This window comes from Alligator sinensis, unplaced genomic scaffold (assembly GCF_000455745.1).
Source record: "Alligator sinensis unplaced genomic scaffold, ASM45574v1 scaffold170_1, whole genome shotgun sequence".
In the NCBI taxonomy this organism is placed as follows: domain Eukaryota; kingdom Metazoa; phylum Chordata; order Crocodylia; family Alligatoridae; genus Alligator; species Alligator sinensis.
The window spans coordinates 3,533,199-3,554,481 of record NW_005841863.1 but is presented as its reverse complement, the minus strand read 5'-3'; the positions used below and the strand labels follow the sequence as shown (position 1 = coordinate 3,554,481).

Sequence of the window (21,283 nt, the reverse complement as noted above, 5' to 3'; positions counted from 1 at the left end):
ATTCCTGCAGCTGGGTGTGCTGGTTAGCTGGCCAGTGCTTCCCAGCTTTGGGAGCACGACAGAGTCTTGAAGGGCTCTGATGCACTCCTGCACCGAGAGCCCTTAATAACTGACTGATACTTCCAGTCATGGGGGCACATCGGAGCCTTGAAGGGCTCCAGTATACTCCCATGGCTGGGAGTGCCAGTCAGCTGTTCAGTGCTGGCCCCATGTTCAAGTTAAGGTGAAATGGGAACCAGTCACAAAGTTATAATTACTTATGTAATAACTTTGTGGTTTTATTCCGTTTTACCACGCTGTTAATTGAATGAATGTGCAGCTGGGATACTATTTAAGACATGATTAACTGGTTAATCATGTCTTAAGCTTAGTGTCTGTCAGGGGCCTCAGTGTAAAAGGAAAAAGTGGTCTTCCAGTTTTTCTCTAAGAGTGTAATACTAATGTAGGAAATACCTAGGAAAAAAATGGGAAGCTGCTTAAGCCAGGAGTAGAGGGAATGCGGGGAAGATGCTCAGTTAGAAACCTTCTGGGCTAGAACATCAGCTGATGTAAATCAGTGTTGTTCACCTGCCTTCAGTTAAATGTCCGTTTACACCAATGTTATATGAGTATTTGGAGCGATCTGGTGTGGAACGTTTCATGTTACTAACAAGAGCTGGTAGCTGTTTGCTCTTGTTGTATGTTTCTGACTGTTCACATGCAGTATCATAAAGCTCCAGAAATATATATTTTTAGTTTTGATTGGGATAATGGAACAGATAATCACTTTGTACTTCTCAAGGTATTTTAATAAGTATCTTGAACTATGGTAAGGCTTGAACTTAAATACAAAGCTTCATCATGCTTCACTGTTACCACTCTAAAGCATACCATCAATCAGTGCTCTGTAGTCTCAAAGATAAGCTGAATATATGAGAGTGTTTTGATTTTGGCAATTATTTTTTTTTGCTGTAGTCTTTTTCTAATTTGCTCTTTCAGATGTCATTGTCCTGTTTCATTTCATGGATCTGAATGCCAGCAGACTAAGCTCAGTTTCCATGGAAATGGATATGCATGGTTTCGTCCCATCCAGCCTTGTTTTGAGAGCTTACTATCCCTAGAGTTTATTACTGAGGTTCCAGATGGACTTTTATTATACAGTGGTCCTTTATCGGATCCAGAGCCTGAGAATACAGAAAACTTCATCGCAATAGGTACTGATTCTCTGCAATTGTGTACAAAACTAAATACTTCTTAGGGAATTGAAGTAATGATTCTCTAAGAATTGATGTTCCATGGACAATATAGTACTTATAGTGTGAATGTTTAACTTCAGTCTGATGGGTTAATAGAAAACTTAACTCCCAAGTTTAGGCATAGATCTTGTCTCTTGGGTGCAAGATGTTAGAAAAATGAGAAAAAAGTTTCTTGAAGGGCTCTCAGGCAGTATGTTTTTCTTTGACATCGTGGGTATTTTTATAGCCTGCACTTAATGGCTCCAAGCCCGTTCACAGAGCTAAAGAAACCAGTGCAAACAAAACAGGCATATTTATAAAAAGAAATCCCACAAGGAAAAAATGTAGTGGTATAACAGAGACGGGTATTACTTGTTTAAAGTAGTCTTAGTTGCTTGTCATTCTTATGCAGTTTGAAAACAGAAATCCACCTATTAACATTCTTTCAGTTTTCAGGGCATTTTTGCAACATATTTTCTTTGACAGACTATGATTTATGATGGGTGAATTCAGTCCCAGTGCACCATCATAACAGAACCTGTGCATACGTATAATTTACTATTTGGAAGTTACATATAACTTTAATGTACTAAAACCTGTATGTGTCTATATAAATAATAATAGTGTTTAATTTAGAATATATATAGTGAGAGTATCTTAGTAAGAAACACATTTTAGTGCTCACTTTGAATCTGACTAAAGGAAGAAAAATATTTTCTGCAGTATAGTTTCTCTGCAAAATCCAGGTAGCAGATTCGATTTGAAAGTAATTAGCATAGAAATTGCTTTTATAAATACAGAAGACCAGTAGGCAGTCTTCCCACATAATATGTGCCGTAGAATTTAACCCCATAATTTTTGCACTTTGCCCACTAGCTTCTAGCTAACAATAACCATTGAACTAATAAATTAACAATATGTCTCATTATCATTATCAACAGTGGGAAAATGTTTGCAGCTGGATTTAAAAAACATAGTTTTATTCTTGTCCTTTTAGAACTTTCCATTGGTATCCCCATTTTAAAAATGAACCATGGTTCAGGCACAGTGATGTTGCAGTTCCCAAGTCACCTGAATGTGACAGACAAAAAGTGGCATCATCTTGAAGTCCGAACTAATGGCCAGGTCAGTTGCTTGTTTTCTACATTATGGCTTTCCAGCTTTCAGTTAGCATTTGCATATACTATAAACTTCAGATTTATCTACCTAGTAAACTTTCCCAAATTAGAGTCAGAACACGATCATAGTAAATCAGTGCACAAGGTGGATGGAATTGCATGCATAGTTCTAGCCTTTTGAAGGAGGGGGGTAGACTCAGAAAGTCACAGGGTTGCAAAGGGCTTTGAGTTATCTGATCCAACCCCCTACACAAAGGCAGAGTTTTAATTTGTAAATGTAGCATTTTTAGGAGTAGTTTTGTTTTGTTTGACCATTGGTAACATTGTTGAAAATGGAACAGAAAATGTCCAAATCTTTACTTGTGTGATGCCCTGTAGAGAGAGGGAAGCTAAAAATTCTGACTCAACGTTCAGTTGGAGTATACTGTGGCTCTTGGCTCTGCAGCATGGTAGTGACCTTCTGTTTTGGCACAGGATGTTCGATTCACGTTGGATCACTGCAGCGCAGCAATTGTTTCAGAGATGGAAGGAGTTGGTAAATGGTTGTCGACTGAAGATCGCACAAATTGTGAGGTCACTGGTTCGATTCCCCAAGGAGGAAGGTAAGGGTACATTTCTGGAGACTTAGTTACATTATTTTTCAATTAATGTCTTTGAATGTCTTATCTGCCAAGATGATGGTTGAGAAAAAGTCTTTGCATTTCTGTAGTGATGTTCATCCTGAGGACCTCAAAGCTCTATATAAGCATAATCTGCCCCAAAGTGGTTTTGTGAGGGTAAGTGAGTTGCCTGAGGTCATGGAATAAGTTTGTGGTAGATCCAGGAAAAGAACCAGACTCTCCTGAATCTCTGTACTGAGTTTTCACCACAGGAGGATTCTTTTCACTTGACAGACACTTGTCAATAAGCAAGCAATTAGTATTTACTCCTGCAAATTGTACTCACAGAATTAGTTCTGTTACTTTAATGAGAACAGGATGGGACACCCAATTATGTTTTATTTGTTCAGTTCTGTAAAACTTAAGATACACAGTTATAAATAACAAACGCTAGAAGCCAGATTCATCTCTGAGTTATCTGTGTAAATCTGGAGTAATTCCACTGTGTTCAATAAGGTTACTTTAGGGATGTGAATCTAGAATAACTTTCAAACAGTTTGTTCTGTAATCTGATTTCTAGATTGCAACATATGTCCTTGCTTGTTCACACATGGTTTTAGCTCTTAGTAAAGTACTTCACATGGCAAGGCTCTGACTGACAATCCCACATTTAATTTAAAGGCTTAGGTTGATGCCATTGCCGTAGCGAATTTATACCAGCCAAGAATATGGTCCTTTTCTATATTCTTGTAGAAAGTTTTCCATTCTTCAAATAATTCTTTAGAATCTACTGTATTTGGTTCTTACTTTCCCTATACCAAAGTGTTCATATGGTAAGGTAAATTCATCATAATGTTTATCATGTATCTCATTGTTTGAAGGTATTTGAGTACAAACCAAGTTCTTCAGCTGGGAGGTGTAAAAGAATCAATTCCATACTCCTATCCCCAGTTACAACACAAGCATTTCATAGGCTGTCTGCAAAATTTCATTTTGGATACTCAGGTAAGACACGTGTTACAATTTTTGCATTAGTGAGGACGCATTTCATATGGGTTTTTAGTTTAAAGAATCTTCTTATATGGGAACTGATTTTTGTCAAGATAGATTACGGTTCTGGTTAGTAATGGGACTGGTAGTACAGAGTATCTGTTTCCAGTGAGTTGTTGCTGCATCTGTTTAAACTGGGGTTTTTTTCAGTGATGGTTGTATTTTTCACCAGAAATATTCATGTGTGGGATGTCATTGGACTAGAATAGCAAATAGAGAAAAAATAATATTGAGACTAAGTTCTTGCCTCATGTCTATTACTGTCCTTAGAAGTTTATCATTGATGCTTGAATAAGCTATAACCACCACAGATTGCTAAATAAGTAATAATTTTGCTTTGCAATACTATGAAAATGTACAAGGTAAGTTATATTATTTTCTACTGTGTATAAAACAATGGCATATACAACCTGAGGGTTTAATTGGCATCTCTCAACCTAGTTCTGGGGCAGCCATCTTGCTGAAATGTGGTATCTTTTGTATTTCTTTAACAATGCTGGAGCCCAGTAGAAGTTGGTAGAAGCCAGTTTCCAGTATGCTTTAATATTGGTTGAACAGTTAGAAAAACTTTAAAAAATCCACGTTGTTGCTAAAGATAAGCACATGCAGCTTCCATTAAAGTAAATAAGCACTCTTTATTTTTGCTATTAAATGTTAGAATCATCTCAGTCTGCACAAGACAATAGTAATGTGGATCATGATGATTACTATGAAAAGTGCTTTTTTACTTGGTAGTAGATATATTTGTGAAGCAGAAATGATGCCTTTGCTTATCTCCTTCTCCATGCATTTGGGATACTGCCCTCCAAGGTGACATTCCACAATTCCCCTTACTCCCACTCAAGGAATTTCTGAATGTTAATGATATATTTGTCCCTACACCAGCTGCCACCATTGTATAGAATATTAGTTTTCTTTTAGCTTCAGAGCAAGCATATCCAAATGCAGAATGTAATGATGAATATTTTTAAAAATAAAAGCTGTATTAAAATGTTAAAAGTTGCATTTAAAAAATCTGTCTGAAAACTAACAAAAAAACCCAACAAATAACTGAGAGTGTGGACAGCCAACATGTATGCACTAATGTAAGTAATTTTTACACTTGTGTAAGCAAGGAGCAGACTGATGTAAACCCCTACACCAGGATAACCTCACTTGATTTGTTATAGAGTTACACCAGGAAGAATCATGGGTAGAACTACACTGATATACATTTATATTAGCCTAAGTGTTGTGTGCAGAGATGTAGCTTGGCTGTCCTACATCCAGGGTGGCAGTGGCAGCCTGGCCAGTACTACAGGGGCTGCTTTTTCTGCCCTCACCCTAAGTCTGGTCCCAGGGCTGGTGCCTGGTCAACCTGCCCTAGTTATACTACTGGTTGTTTGTCCATAACTGACCCTGGCATAGGCACTGCTCACTGCAAATAGACAATTTACCATCTTCCCTGCTACCTAACAGTGGCACACAATAAGAGCAGCTTCCACTGGACAAGAGAAGCTGCTAATGTGAAGTGTGTCCAAGCTCAGTTAGGCTGTTTAGATGCATGGTATATGTATAAGTGTTACCACTTGGGCATAAACTCATAAAGTTTAACTTTGTTAAATGAAATCCCAATATCCTGTGATTTTTCTCTTAAAGGTATATGACCTTGAATCTCCTGCAGAGTCCCTGAATAGTTCCCCTGGTTGCATATTAACAGATGGGAGCTGTGAGACCCTGGGCACCTCTTCCTGCGGCGTTCATGGGAGATGCCTTGGCGAATGGGGCTCATTTAGTTGTCATTGTTTGCCAGGTTATTATGGCTACCGATGTAATAAAGGTGAGGGATCTATTTCTCTGTTACATTCTTCATGGCTGTGATGAAGCACTTTGCAGTCCAATATGCTTTGAAAGGGTGAGCATTGACAAAACAGTTGAAAGGGGGGTGGGAGTCACTATGATTCAGGTGAGTCCATTGTAAGTTTTTTGTCTGTCTACTTTGTTATGCTGTAAGTGGAAAATGACATGGCAACTACCTGTTTCGTTCAGGAAAAAATATTGCAGTTTATCTCCGTTTAGTGCAAGGTAGAGGCAGACAGATGCAGCAATTGAAATAAATCAGCTGGCACAGGGACACAGGTAGTGAGTCTTCTTCCCTGCCCCACACTTAAAAGTAGCATAATTGTCAGTCAACATCCTCTCTTCATAATTAATGATATTTGCTTAGCTGACTTCCTAGGGCAATGTTCTAATTTGCTGTTGGGCATTTTTGATAATCCCAGCCTTTGTTTTAATTTCTCTTTGAAATATGGCTCACTGAGTACCAGATTTGCCTTATTCAGCGTCTGAGAGCAGACTTGGAAGGATTGAGTTTGATCGTTGTCCTGAAACAGGACCACAAGGAGGAGTTCAGTGAACAGTTGGAGTGAAATGAACACTGCTCTCTCAAAGACTTTCCTACCTGGCCGTTATTTTTAACTTTGGGTTTCACAGTAATCTGTTGTGAGAGAAGCTGCTGCTGTAAACGTATTTAAAAAATAATTATTAGAATATTGATTTCCAGTTAAGGAACTATATTGATGGGCCCTTTGCTTCCAGGGTGGGGAAAAAATAGGTATGCTGGGGAAGCCACAAGTACATTGGGAGTGATGGGATGAACAAATGGGCAAGGGGCTTTGTGTAGGAACCTGCTCAATGCACGGGGAAAGGGAACACGGTGATACCTGCTGCTACCCCCTCCAAGAATTTTGAATAGCTGCATTAATAGGGTCCAGATAGGGATATGCCTAGCCATACTAATGAACAGAGGTGGGGAAAGCAATGGAACTGGCTTGAAGGACTTGAGCAGATGAACTAAGCCAGCACTGTTTTGCTGGGCAGTGCCTCAAGTGGAATCTCTTGTTTTATCTACCTAACTCTTTTGTAATAATGTCATCTTTTTCCTACAAAGGGTAACTTTTTATTTTGATTTCTTAGTCGCCAAAGAATATACATTTGGCCCAGGGAGCCACATCCGGTATCAGCTTCCTGTTGCTGTGTCTTCCCGCAGAATGGTCTTAGCGGCAATGATTAGGACACGACAGCTTGACAGTGTCATTATGAGCATGACTTCTCGGAACAAGGATGAATACATCACCCTGCAGGTGAGGTCATCCCCTCCAACCCATTTTGGCCAGTTATGGGCAAAATGGCAACTTTGTGTTTACGTTATCCTACAAGGCCAGAAGTACCCATCTCCAAAACTGTACTGTACAGTTTGATTTGTCAACTTTTTCAAATATGTGTAAGGTAAGGTCCTGCTTCTCCATTTGTTAAGTAGATTTTACACTGTAATTCCAGGAGTTTCATTGGATTTATATCCATGTAAAACAGGACCACAGGAACTACCACAGACGATAGATAAGTAGTCCACCTAGTCTGGTGTCCTGTGTGACTCTAGCTGGAGACAGCTGTGTTAAAATGTCAGCCTTGTAGCAACCCTAACCCTGCAGCAGGAATACAGATACCATTGGATCATGCCCTGTGACCTTGGCCCTTAATTGGCCAAGGTCAATATTGGCCAATCATATCAGATTGATTCTTTGTAGGCCATCAAGTGGTAATACTCACTGGTCACTACTGAGCTGCACTTGTTGGACCCATCAGGAAAAAGTGACACTGTAGCACACTCCCAACCATGTAACCATCTGTTTGCTTTTGTCACAGGACTTGGATACCTGACACATTAACACTGGGGTAAAATGCATCGATAAGCAAAGGTATACAGGTGTATCCCTATGTGGAATCCACCACAGACAGACAAACAGGTATCCTAGAGTAATTACCACAGTAGCACAATTTTGGTGCCTCACCTAGGTGCAGGAAGCAGGTAATAGGCTATTTGCATTGAGTAAATGGCTACTTTTGGATAACTGCAGACATCCAACACTTAAGTCAGTGAAATTTCAACTGATAAATTTCCAGGATAAGTTTACATGGATTGCAGTAATTTCCACTGTTGTAAGGCTATATATTGTATAACCCCTGCCTTTTTAATGCTGGATTAAGGCAAATACAATGCTATAAATGTGTCCTGTATCTAAGCTCGGTACTCATAGAAAATCAGGGTGTATTAATTTGCATGGGTATCATCAGTGCATGGGTATCTAAGTTACTACCAGTGCTCAAGCTAACTAGTTTAACCTAGCAGGTTTATCTAGGCTTCAGTCCCTTTTTTCAAAATTGCTTACTAATGAAGAGATATTAGATACAAATAACCTGACAGATCAAATACTGGACAACAGATTGATTCTCCTTTTCTTTTTTAACACTCTGCTAATAATCCCCAAGGTGTCTCAGGGATTCTTAATGGTCTCGTATAACCTGGGTGATGGAGACTATACTGTAAATCTTTCCTCCTACAACATTGGCAATGGTGAGTGGCATCATATCACCTTGGAGAGAATTGAGAATGAATTCACTCTTCGCCTGTATGAAGGAGGTGGGAAGAGAGAAATACTTAGAGCTGCAGGAGTTTACAGAGAAATTATGATTGATCCCAGCAGTTTGGTGCTTGGAAATACTTACCCTTTCAATCCAAATCAGAGTTTTCAAGGTAAGGATTCCCTGGTTTAACTGTTGTAGAATGTGGGGTATCAGAATCGGAGGGTTTGTTGGTACTACATGTGCACATTGAGACATTCATCTCCTTTATAAAGTTTGAGTTAGATGGAGTTTTTGGAAGGCAAGTTTGTGGGGATTTGTAGGAGACAAAATACAACATTCACAGCAGGAAAAAGGTGCTGGAGTGTGCCACATCCAGCTCCTAGTCTATCCATTGGATTAGGAAGGGTCTGGACACCTGACAAAATCCTCTCCCAGCCAGACTGAAGGTTCCAGGGATGGAGACCAAAGTCCTGAGGTAAGTGGGGAAGTGGGAGACATGGAGGAAGAGCAAGCAGGAGGGGGCAACAGGGGAGGTGCTCTCATGCTTCCTGAGACATTAGGACAATCACTAGTTGCCTCACCTGCCTGTACACAAATGCATAGAGCCTGGGAAATGAACAGGAAGAACTGGAAGTCCTTGCACAGCCATGGAGATATGACGTGATTGGAACAACAGAGACTTGGTGGGAGCTCGCATGACTGGAGCACTGTCATGGATGGGTACAAACTGTTCAGGAAGGACAGGCAGGGGAGAAGAGGAGGAGGGGTTGCTCTTTATGTAAAAGAGCCATATGCTTGCTCAGAGCTCCAGTATGAAGCTGGAGATAGGCCTGTTGAGAGTCTCTGGGTTAGGGTCAGAGGGGAGAGCAACAAGGGTGATGCTGTGGGGGGGGTCTGCCATAGACCACTAGACCAGGAGGAAGTGGTGGATGAGGCTTTCTTCAAATAGCTAGTGGAAGTTTCCTGATCACAGGCTCTGGTTCTCATGGGGGACTTCAATCACACGCTGGGAGGGCAACATGGCAGTCCACAGGTGATCCAGGAAGTTTTTGGAGAGTATTGGGGATAACTTCCTTGTGCAAGTGCTGGAGTGGCCAACTAGGGGCCATGCTCTTCTTGACCTGATGCTCACAAACATGGAAGGCTTGGTGGAGAAGGTACTAGTAGATGGCAACTTGGGCAGCAGCAACCACAGATGATTGAGTTCAGGATCCTGAGGAAAGGAAGGATGGGGAGTAGCAAAGTAAGGACCCTGGACCTCAGAAAAGCAGACTTCAGCTTGCTCAGGGAACTCATGGGCAGGATCACCTGGGAGCCAGTCTGAGGGGGAGAGGAGTCCAGGAGAGCCGGCTGTACTTTAAAGAAGCCTTACTGAGAGCGCAGGAACAAACCATCCCAATGTGTAGGAAGACTAGCAAGTATGGCAGAAGACCAGCTTGGCTTAGCAGGGAGCTTTTTAGTAAACTAAATCAGAAAAAGGAAGCTTATAAGAGGAGTAATAATTAGAGAGGCGTATAAGAGCATTGCGTGAGCAGGCAGGGATGAAGTCAGGCAGGCCAAAGCACAATTGGAGTTGCAGATAGCCAGGGATGTGAAGGGTAACAAGGGTTTCTACAATTATGTCATTAGCAAGAGGAGGATCAGGGAAAGTGTGGGTCCCTTGCAGAATGGGGAAGGTAACCTTGTGATAGAGGATCCAGAAAAGAAAAGGCTGAAGTGGTGAATACCTTTATGAGCCAGCAGTGTGTCCTTGTTGCCAAGGGAAGTTTAGGTTAGATATTAGGAAGAATTTTCTCACTAGGAGGGTAGTAAAACACTGGAACTGGTTACCCAGAGAGGTGTCCTCGGAGGTTTTCAAAACCTGGCTAGATAAAGCTTTGGCTGGGATGATCAGGAGTTGGGGATAGTCCTGCTTTGAGTAGGGGTTGGACTAGATGACCTCCTGAGGTCCCTTCCAGTCATAACTTTCTATGATTCTGTGAATACATATGCAGGACTGATGAACAGCTCCATTCTGCTTTATGCACGTATTGACCAGCAGCCCAAGCTTCCAAAGCAGAACGTGGGATAAGGAAATACCATCTCTGAAGAAAGGAAGGTAGTTCTGGTGATCTGCCACCAGACTGGGAATGCCCGAGTCCTACATTCTTGTCACAACTACTGTCCTCATTAATTATTTGCATTTCTACACTGATCTAGCCATGACCATGGCTCCATTGTGCTAGGCACTGTGCAAAAACAAAGGGAAAGATAGTCTCTGCGTCAAAGAGGATATATACACTAATAACCTACAACATCCATGTTTCACAGATGGCTTTTTAACAGATGCTGGGTGTTTTGTTGGTGGTAATTGCATAACATTTTTGCCAAGAACTGGAGACTGGTTAGTCTTTTCTTAGCCTAGAATGTGCAAGTAAGCCATTAGCCCAGGAAATGGAATTTAAAAAGTCATATGGTTATTGGTGGCAAATTTAATTGAAACAGAAATCTGTCTAATACTACTGTCACTCGTTGCCATGCAGCCTCATCTACCTGAGTGTTTTTAAAGGGCCTTTAAACTACAAATGCATGTTATTGACTGAGGTTTATGTTTCCATATGCATGTCTGATGTGTATACATTGGGAGTCCTGTCTCCCTGGCACTTAATACATCCATTGCTATTGGTTAGTAACTCAATGCCTCTGACTGTTAGTGGTCTTTTTATTATACAAATTGAAGACTTTAATAAAATCCAGTTTCTAAAAAGAGCCACTACCACCATTACTGAAATGGGTAATCATCTGTTACCCTCTTCTTCTGGCTATTTGTCCTTTTCTTTAGAAATCTTAGTAAAGTGGTGACATGTTAAGTGTGGAGCACTCTCCCCAGATGGTGACCTGGATCTGAGGATTGCTGCAGCTCCAAACTTAAGAAAGTCTGGCTCTGGATCTGGTCCATGTCTCTTTAACAGGTTGAATCAAAGCTCCAGGTCACTGCCCTCCACCCCCACAATAGGTGGAGATATGCAGACCTAGATCTGAACTTTCTGGCTTGAGTCCACTATTATAGTACTGACAACTGTTTCAAATAGTTCAGCTGAACAGCTTTCAAAACCAAACATTCTCTGTTTTTTGCCCTAGGATGTATGAGGGATGTCAGATTTAATAACTACAGGATGCCTCTGGATACTCACACTAAGGAGCTGGTGTCAGTATTAAGTGTCCAAGGAGTGAAAGAAGGCTGCTCTTCAGAGGCCTGTAGGAACAACCCTTGTAGGCAGCAGTTTATTTGTGTTGACTTGTGGATGATGCATGAATGCAGGTAATTGGGGAAATCAGGATCACAGAAAACTCCATAGCAAGGTGGGAGGAAGTGGATGATAAAAAGAATATCAGTTGCATCCTGCCGCTGGAAAAAACCCTTTCATAAGAATCATCCAGTTAAACATCAGTGAAACACTGCACACATTCTGCCCTTATTTATGCCTCTACAACTTCATTGGTTTTGTTGAGCTTACTTAGATGTTAAAGCAAAGCGCAAACTGTCCCTGTTTGCAGTATCCTCAGCTGGTGTAAATCAGCATATTTCCATTAACTCCAGTAATGGTAAGCAGATGGATACCAGCTGTCTTTGTTAGAGCTGCTTAAGGAGTACAGCACATGCAAGAAAATGTTTGACCCACTTTGTAAAAACTGGAATTAGGTAGTAGTGTGGCTTAATTGCACTCAGAGGTGTCTAAAGCAATCAGCTCTGAGAGAATGCAGACATTGATGTGCATGGCATGCCCTTTAAAACCGCATGTAATGGTCAGTGTAAATCAGAGGAAGTGATTGCCATCAAATGCTATAACTTATTGTTAAGACTTAGTTCCTCACAACACTGAAGGGGCTTTGTTTTAAAGGGTTAAAACAAATACTTGAAATATTTATTTTTAAACAAAAGTCCCTGTTTTTCAAACCAAGATATTTAGCCAGCTTCAAGATGTAATTTTCCCAACACCTAAGAAGGGTGTTATTTCAGCTGATAACCTATATAGCAACCTACAGCTAGATTCAGTTTTTAAATATTCAAAAGTTTCCTGAACATTACAGTTTGAGATGGAAGCATCAGTCCATTCTTCATTCTAATGCTGTCTCCATTGCTGAGTAAACCTACCTCCTCCCGAGCTAAACTAGCTTGCATGAATGTGTCCAGAACATAAAACAGGACAGAATGATGTACCAGCAACATGAGAGTTTGGCTATGCCAGTGCAACACAGTCCTGTGCAGAGCTCAGTAAGTTAGGTCTCAAGAAGCCAACTCAAGTACAAGAAGCAATGTGTCTGCATTAGCATGGTTTTTCACCTGGACTAACTAACTGTACCAAAAAGCAAGTTAAATAGCTCTTTTTAAATATGTCTATAAATTGGAAGAGCAGACTTGTTCAGAGCTAGCTTGGATATCTTGCACAGCACTGCATTTTACTATTTAGATGTACCAGTTGCATTAGCAGCTGGTGAATTGCACTAGCTCATGCTATAGCTCAGGGATTGTCAACCAGGGATATGCATACCCCTGGGAGTACTTTGAAAAGTCCCAGGTGGTACGTGGGGACAGAGCACCACCACCCCATGCTGCTGCCTCTCAGGAGCAGGGCCATGGCAGAGCGAGGGCAGGGTTGTACAGATTCTGCGCAGCCGCTGCTCCACCACTCACCATGCCCCCGCCTGCTCGCCACCCTCCTCCCCTGGGGTACACATATTAAAAAGGGGGCTGCCAGGGGTACACTTATTTAAAAAAAGGTTGAAAACCCCTGCTATAGCTTACATCCCTCTAAAGGCTAGTCACATTGAGTTAAAAGCACTACCTTACTCAGAGTAAGAGTTTTTGGGCATGGGCAGGTCTCAAGTTGGAAGCAACACTTAAATTATAACATCAGTTAACTTTGCAATGAAAATGAGCCCCTGGTGTACACCCACTTGTGTTTGTTTCAGTTACGGTCATTCGGTACCAACCCTATAGCCCTTTTCTTGGTTTCAGAGAACACTCCAGAGCAGTGGTCACCAACCTGGGGATCCCAATTGACAGGTAGATCCTGGAGCCTCTTTGGGTTGATCCTGGGGTGGGGGAACAGCTGAGTGCACACACATGCACACACTCACTGCCCTCAGCCCCAGCAGGTCAATCTGTGGGGGAGAGAAGGGGTGGGGGCCAGATCAACGCCCCCGCGGTGAGCAACTGACCGTGCGGCCCAGCCAGGAGCAGGTGAAGGTAAGTGGGGCACCAGCCCGGCCGGGCAGTGGGAGGAGTGGAGCCCGGGGGTGCTGGTGGGCTGCTTCTCCATCTCTATGGGGGTGGAGGTGGGAGAGGAAGCTGCTGCTACACCTTGAGTCCTGCTGTAGCTGGCCACGTGTGGGTGCGGCTCAGCTCAGCAGCGGGGACTTATATGGGGGCAGCTCTCAGGCAGGTCTGGGAAGATCTGGGGTGGGCAGCCCGCAGCAGCAGCTGCCTCGTCCTGAGCACAGGTGTGGTGGGTGGCGGGGAACAGGCCCCGGGGCGTCCACCGGCCTATACCCCATGCGCCCCTGGATTGCGAAGTGTCCCAGACCTGGCTGGGTTGGGCTGGGGCCCAATCCTACTCCTGTGTTGTGGCTTCGCTGAGCCATGCCTGCCCGGTGGCCAGAAGTTTGCACGGTCCAGGGGCACGTGTGGGGGGCTCCCACTGCTGGGTGCGAGACGTGGATGCGGGTGGGGGGGGGAGCAGTAGATCCTGATGTGCCCTTTACTTCTAAAAAGCGATCTTTACCATAAAAAAGGTTGGAGACCACTGCTCTAGAGAAGCACCGCTGAAGTAGATACTACACTAGATACCTTTGTACTAGGAGATGGCTTAGGAGTACAGCATGTGCCCCAAGGCTGGTAGAATGTTTTCAGCACTGCGTCATGTCTGCTCTTAATAAGGAGTTTCACTGTTTTATTCTGTATTTGTTTTCTCAGTTGCCCCCCAGGACACATGATCATGGAGAATGCCACAGGCAGGCACTGTGTCTATACCGCATGTGCCAAAAGACCCTGTAACTTTGGTACATGTATCTCCCAGTCGCCAACCAAGTTTCGATGTCACTGCCCTGATGGCTATACTGGCCATAACTGTGAAATCACGCTGGCTATCTTTCACAAGGATGCAGGCCTGAGCTTCAGCTCCATGTTTGCCATCTGCATTTGCTTCTTGACACTCTTAGGTAGTTATGGCAACTGTCTTGTATTATCTTTGGTGATTTAATCTGTCTATCCATCCTTTCTTGTCTAGATTCTCATGGTATCTGCCTGTTGAAGAATCTGCTTTCTAGTAGAGAATGGACTGTGCTCTCACAGCATTGTCCTCGCTGTTCCAGCGATAAACACTTTAATTTTTCATCCCTTATTCTGCATACGTTATGCAGCAAATCAGTAATTCATCTGAGGAAAGCCCTTGTAGTTTTATTTTCTGTACCTTTGCAGTCCATTTCTAAGAAATCGTGTAGAAGGTGCAAGTGGAGTCAAATTTTAACTGATCTCAAGGAAGGGGATGGCTAGGAGAAAAACATGAATTAAAATTCAGCTAGTCATGATGAAACAAATTCTTTAGTCTAGGAATAAAAATTGTTCAGATAGGAATAAAAGACAAGTGAACCTTTGGCTTGTGAAGCATTTTAGTTATAGTTGTGAATTATAATTGCTGGGGGTTTTTTTGTGTGCATCTTCTGGGCCCCTCTGCAGGCCTGGGTGTGGGCTACTTTGAGGTGGAAGGATCTCTTATAAGAACCAAAGCCTGCGCCCTTATTCAGTTCTGAACCAGTCAAAACTCATTGTGAAATCATGAGAGTTTGCCTGAGTAAGGACAGTAGAATTAAGCTTTAAAGCACTGATATTTCATTTGCTTGTAGTTTTTACTGCACTTTTGATTTGTAGGATTTGTGGTAAAAATTGTGAAAATTAATTGTCTGTGGACTATTTGTATCTGTCAGTGGCATCTGACATGCCCCTGCTTTCTTCAAATTCTGCTGTGCAATATGTTTGCTGTGCAAACACCACCAGCATATACAGCTAGGAAGCTACTGGTTTCAGAATTTGGGGAATCCTAGCTATTTAAGCAAATAGATCACTGAATTATAGTATACATAATGTCTTTGCGCTCTGCTCTAAGGTAGTTTTCATACCAAGCAATTTTGTGCTGTTAGTTGCATTTGATGTAATGAGAATTGCTACATTTATGAATAGGGAATTACCCATATTAAATATATCTTATGTGACACCTGCATTAATCAGTCAGAAAAATATTTCTAATGAAGAGGTTAAAACCAAAATGCTACTCTCTAATGCAGGGGTGGGCAATTATTTTGGGCGGACGGCTGCTTACTGAGTTTTAGCAAGTCATTGAGGGCCACATGACAGGCAGCCAGGGGCAGATATATATTAATTTTCTAAATTTTTTAGGGGCCCTGCGGGCCGGATAGAATGGCCTGGTGGCCGCATCTGGTCTGCAGGCTGCATTTTGCCCACCCCTGCTCTAATGGACTCTGTAATGATGGTTACCTTCTGTATCTACAAGTTTTATTAAAGTGAAAGTTTAATAAATTATTGTGTTCTGGATTTTAAACGTCCTTGTCTGATGCAGATCATGAAAATTGAATACATTTTCATTACATCTGATGTATTTTAAAATATAATTTCAGGCATAATATTATCCAATAGCATAGACTGAAGAACATTGTTACAAGAGCAGCTTCTGACAATTGATCTCCTCTTCTAAATCCCAAACAGAAGCCACTTTGGGAAGAAAACTGTACCTGTGTGGGTTCATGTTGTCTCCATATCATTTCATTTTTAATTCAACAGAAGTTATATTTGTAACTTGGAGATACATATTTGTTCTGTGTTGAGCAGTGTACAGGGAGTCAAATTACAGTATATTTTGTACCACTGATATATGCATATACAAAATATACATGCTCATTTCAGAGCAGTTCCTTTTTTTTATGTCAGTGTTACTCATACAGATTTTGGCTTCTAGAGGTCAGGCTGAGAGGCCGCTCCACCTCCCCGCTGGACTCCAGCCTGAGACTTTTGCCCAACTGTCCAGGACTGGCCTATGGCATCTGGGACTGTTTCAGCCAAACCGGAACATATGGTCACCCTATCTATATAAGACTGCATCGGGCTAATTAATATTTATCTATCAGGTTGGCTTTAAGTTCTTATAGTGTAAAGGAAAGAATAGATTGCTGGGGGACTATACGATTTATTTTAATACGTGTGTATCTAAAAATTGGATTTCATTAAAAATATATTTTGGCAAAGAATCATTGCCCTTACTCAAATCCACTTGTCACATTTTTGTAGACTGAAAAAATAAAACTTAAAAATATGCCTGGCTCTGAAAAAATCTACAACCTAAAAAAAAATCTGGTTCTTCTAGCAAAAGCATTTTAGATATTCACTAAAGTCTAAACAGCAGGTGTCTGTGCAGCCTGATGAAGTCTTGTACTCCATAGGCTAGTTCCAGCCAGATGGTCACAAGTCCTGGACTGGAGTCCAGTGGGGAGGTGGAGCGGCATGGTATACCAGGCAGGTTGGCGGGCAGGCAGGCAGGCAGACACCACTGCCGCTGTACAGGAGCAAGGTGGGTGGATGTATGGTCACCTTATGGAAGGTGCCCTATCTGAGGTCCCTACATTCCACAGTGGCAGTGGTGCCTGCCCACCCAGCTGCCTGGCGCACCACGCCGCTCTACCTCCCCGCTGGACTCCAGCCCAGGACTTTTGACCAACGAGCCGGGACTGGCCTACAGAATCCGGGATTGTCCTGGCCATATTGGGACTTATGGTCACCTTATGTATAGGGATATTAGCTCTAAACAAGCTGGCGTGGGTACTAGTAGCAGTACAGCGAAGTAAGCTGCAGGGCAGGCACAGTGCTGCGCTGTGCCGTGTAGACAAACAGCTTTTAAGACCTCATTAAAGTCACTGGAGAATTATCCATTGTGCCCATAGCAGGAGGAGTTTTACAAAGGTGACTGAAATGCATTGCACACACATTTATATTCACCTAGCATTTAAAAAAAACTCTGCTGTAACTGAAGCTTGGCAGTTGTCCGCATGTACATTGCTACTGGGGAGTTTTTCTAACTATTAATTTTTTGGCAAAAAAGAGTTCCTGATTTTTTTTCCCCCCAATAAATTATGTAATAGTCTTCCTGCCCTTTGTCTCATGTTGTCTTATACTTTATTTCCATTCTTGTTCACAGAGTTGTAACTTCTCAGGATTCATCTGCATCAGTTTTTGTGCTACATCTTTGTATGCATTTTCTGTTAACCACCAGGTTTGTCCAACTCAGTACAGTAAGCAGTTAAGGTTGCTGCTGCATGCCATTCACTTTTTCAAATGTTATTCACCTAGTAATAAATGAATACCTTATGGCCTTTCCTTCTCCATTTGATATTCTTGTGTAACTGTGCTGACTGTAAATGAAACTAATGCTTAAATCAAGAGGAGTGTTGATCTCAAAGGTTGTTTTTTATTGGCTTGCCTTCTTAAGGCCCTGAATCTACACTCTTACTTTCTCTTCAAGCCACTGTAATTGTATTGTCTACTGGTTCTCTAGTAACGATTGCTATATGGATGTTGTTTTTACCGTACTGCAATACTTAAAATCATGTTACAGTCTGATTAACTTCTGAATAATGACTCTCTTTTCATTTACATCTGCTTGCTAGTTCTGTTCTGTGGGGTTTTTCTGTGGACCCGCTGGAAGAGTCATAAAGGTTTGAATGGAGGAGTTTACCACGTGTCTGCATATCATGATGACTTGGAGGACATCAGAGAGAATATCCTCAACTATAATGAAGAAGGGGGTGGGGAGCAGGATCAAGTAAGGATACTGCATTTAATTACTATGACATAGTTGGGCTGAGGGTTCAGTGGACTAGTGAAATGCAAGATGGTCTGTTATGCATAACCTTGAGGACCTGTTAGTTGCATTACTGCAAATGACCGATGAATTTATTTGCAGCGTTGCACCTGGTTTGGGATTTTTTTATAAAAAGGTAAGTGCCCATAAAATTGTAATTTGTCTTATAGTAGAAGACCCTCTGTGAGTGATTTTTGACTGCTTGTAGGATGTGTTTAGTAGTTTAAAGAACTTATGGTTGATCCCTTTCTGGCTTTGTGACTCCGGAGATTCTGCTCCTGTCAGTGGCAATTACTGCGGCAGCAATGAGGTTTTACAAAAGCCAACATGAAATGTTCTTTATGGTCCATCTCTTTTGGAGATGTTCCTTCCTGACATTTTTCTGTTAATCCAGACATTAGCCATTGTTCACAGATTTAAAGTTATTCACAGATTTTAATTTGATAAGGGATGCAAGTACTACACTTGTATTTGGTTGTATTTAGCACCTGGAATAAAAGAGGGCCCTTTTTGCAGTGAAGAGAAATATTCCAGAGGGAAAACCTCACCTTAATACATCACACTCCACACAGGACAGGTGACTCTAACAACTCCATTTGTCCTTCACATTCATGGCCTAAGTTTTAGTTTCCATTGCCACCCTGAAGTAATATAACAGCTATTACAGGAAATTGTTAGATAAAGTTTTAAATAGCTGTTTCACTGACCCATCAGTTTGGGAAAAAAAGTGTGAAAGACTGAACTGCCCGTTTTAAAACTGTTCATTTTACAAGAAGATTTTTTTGAAGCTGGATCCCATAAAATACTTGGTATACATTTTTATTAAAAAATGTTACTCTCCATAAATCCCAAATATCTCTGTTCTCTGGAATACTTCACAGTTTTACCCTACAAAGTCCGTATACTGAGGAAACACTGTGATTGCATGAGATAGCTACATTCTATTCTCCAACTATTTGGGTTGGTCTAATAAAAGATATCAAATTCACCCAAGGAACCTTGTCTGAGATAGCTACAGGAGTTTCTCCAGTAAGAATATTCCTATTGTGAAACAGCACAATCATGCATACACTAAGATCCATAATCAAAATTCTCTCTCATCCTGGAGGACATACTGTTGGGCATATTCAGACCTTCCTGTTTCCTAGAAGTTTGTAGTATTTAGCTTTGCAGGTCACTGGTGACCTGGGCCAAAAATTTCCAAAGTGGCAATTGATATTGTTTTTGAGTGATTAATTCTTTGTCCATATAGTGAAACTGAGCATCCACAATGTCCGTTACATAGGTTTAGCCCCGTGCTGTCATAACAAAATGATGTTCAATATATGTAGACAAAAGAGACCATGCATGAATTTAACGATGAGGGCAAAACTGAAGAGACAAATGGCTATTAGCTCTGCTGAGATTTCATATCCAAAATAAATAGAAATATGCCTGCGAGAAATTAGGACACTCAGAATACGAGTAGGCCAATGCACCTCTGGGTAAAACAGTTAGCATCATTTGCTATTTAGCTGTGTTACCAGTGACTTGGAAGCCAGCGGGGAGGATGATCTTGGGGTTGTAAATTGCCAGCTAATTATGGTGCATTATTAGAGGAAATTCTGTGTCATTTTATTTTAAGGAATAAACAAAGCAGTGAAAAATGATGTTAATATTATCTAGTTTGCTGTAGGACTGATTCTTAACCCTTTACTCAGGCAGATTCCAAGTTAAGTTTGCAAAGGCCAAATTACAACCTTCCATTGGTTTTAATTGGGAGCTTTGTGCAAGTAAAAAATTCAGCAGTGGATCATAGTACAATTAGGATTTGTTTAGAAGTTGTACTTTGCTGATGCATGATAAAGTGCGGTTAGTTTTGCTAATGATTTCGTCACGCTGACATCTGCTTCTCTGGAATGGAAATTAAGCAGCTATTCTGTGTTACACTAATGTCTTAGGGTGCCTGTACACATGATAAAATTGTCCTTTAAAGTGGCTTACTTGCCCCAGTGCACTGCTTTAATGGTGTCACCATTTCCACCTGTGGTGGTGCATTTCGTTTTAATTTTGTCATGCTGTACACGTGTGGCAGTGTATTTTGCTTTAAATGACTTTATGTAGCAATGTAAAAGACATCTGATGTATTTTAGTTTGCTATGTAACAAATTGCAGCAATACAGCTGGAGAAGGTGGTGGGGATGGTGCACGGGGCGCTGGAAGCCCAGGTGTGCTCAAGGAAGCTCGGACTTGGTGGGCTTCCAAAGCCCTGTGCACCATCCCTGCCACCTTCTCCAGCCTCTAGCACACCCAGCCACCCTCCTCCTGTGTTCCTGCACTGCCCCAGGGGCAGGCCAGCCCGTTCCCAGGTGGTCCTATGTAGCGGGAAGGTGGTGGGGATGGTGCACGGGGTGCTAGAAGCCTGCTAAGCCTGAGCACACCTGGGCTCCAGTGCCCCATGCACGGTTGGATTGGTTTGGATGTTGCCTGTGGCCTAGAGTAGCACCTGCCCACTAGCACACCCCTGGGTGGCCCTGGGGGGTGCCGCTGCCATGGAAGGAAGTATCGGGCCCCTCTCTAGCTCAGGGGCTGCACGGGCTGGCGGCAGCTCTCATGGGTAGGATCCACTTGGGGCGGGGGGAGTGATGAGCGGCCTGCTTTTTTTATTTTCCTGGAGGAGCCTGCCTGCCTCTCCCACAGCTGCGGGGGAGCTGCTGGTGGGCCAAGTGGTCCCTGAGCTGAAGGGAGCCCTGGACCTTCCCTCCATGGTGGTGGCACCCACCTGCTGGCAGCCCACCCGGGTGGCCCCAGGGGGCTGCTGCTGCCACGGAGGGAAGCACCAGGTCCCGCGCAGCTCAGGGGTTGTGCAACAGCAGCTCATGTGAGCAGGCTTCACTGAGGGAGAAAAAAAAAAGCAGCCGGGGCCTGATCCTTTTTTTTCTTTTCTCCCAGAGCCTGCCTGCGTCTCCTGTGGCTGGGGAGCGAGCTGCCAGCAGGCCCTGAGCTGTGGG

The 21,283-nt window shown here is 42.4% G+C and overlaps 1 protein-coding gene across 7 annotated transcripts in view; it reads left to right on the top strand.

Annotated features, from left to right (window-relative positions):
* LOC102382780 (neural-cadherin-like) overlaps positions 1-21,283 on the top strand; it is a 123,102-nt gene that overhangs the window by 92,809 nt on the left and 9,010 nt on the right. For 6 of the 7 annotated variants that reach the window (XM_025216626.1, XM_025216631.1, XM_025216638.1 and 3 more), the window contains 10 exons: positions 979-1,193; positions 2,212-2,339; positions 2,807-2,934; positions 3,813-3,936; positions 5,620-5,800; positions 6,937-7,103; positions 8,290-8,554; positions 11,506-11,686; positions 14,342-14,586; positions 18,100-18,254. In XM_025216626.1, coding sequence (XP_025072411.1) covers positions 979-1,193; positions 2,212-2,339; positions 2,807-2,934; positions 3,813-3,936; positions 5,620-5,800; positions 6,937-7,103; positions 8,290-8,554; positions 11,506-11,686; positions 14,342-14,586; positions 18,100-18,254 — 1,789 coding nt within the window. Of the gene's footprint in view, positions 1-978; positions 1,194-2,211; positions 2,340-2,806; positions 2,935-3,812; positions 3,937-5,619; positions 5,801-6,936; positions 7,104-8,289; positions 8,555-11,505; positions 11,687-14,341; positions 14,587-18,099; positions 18,255-21,283 lie in introns of those variants that run through there. The other variant, XM_025216642.1, reaches the window with a different exon arrangement.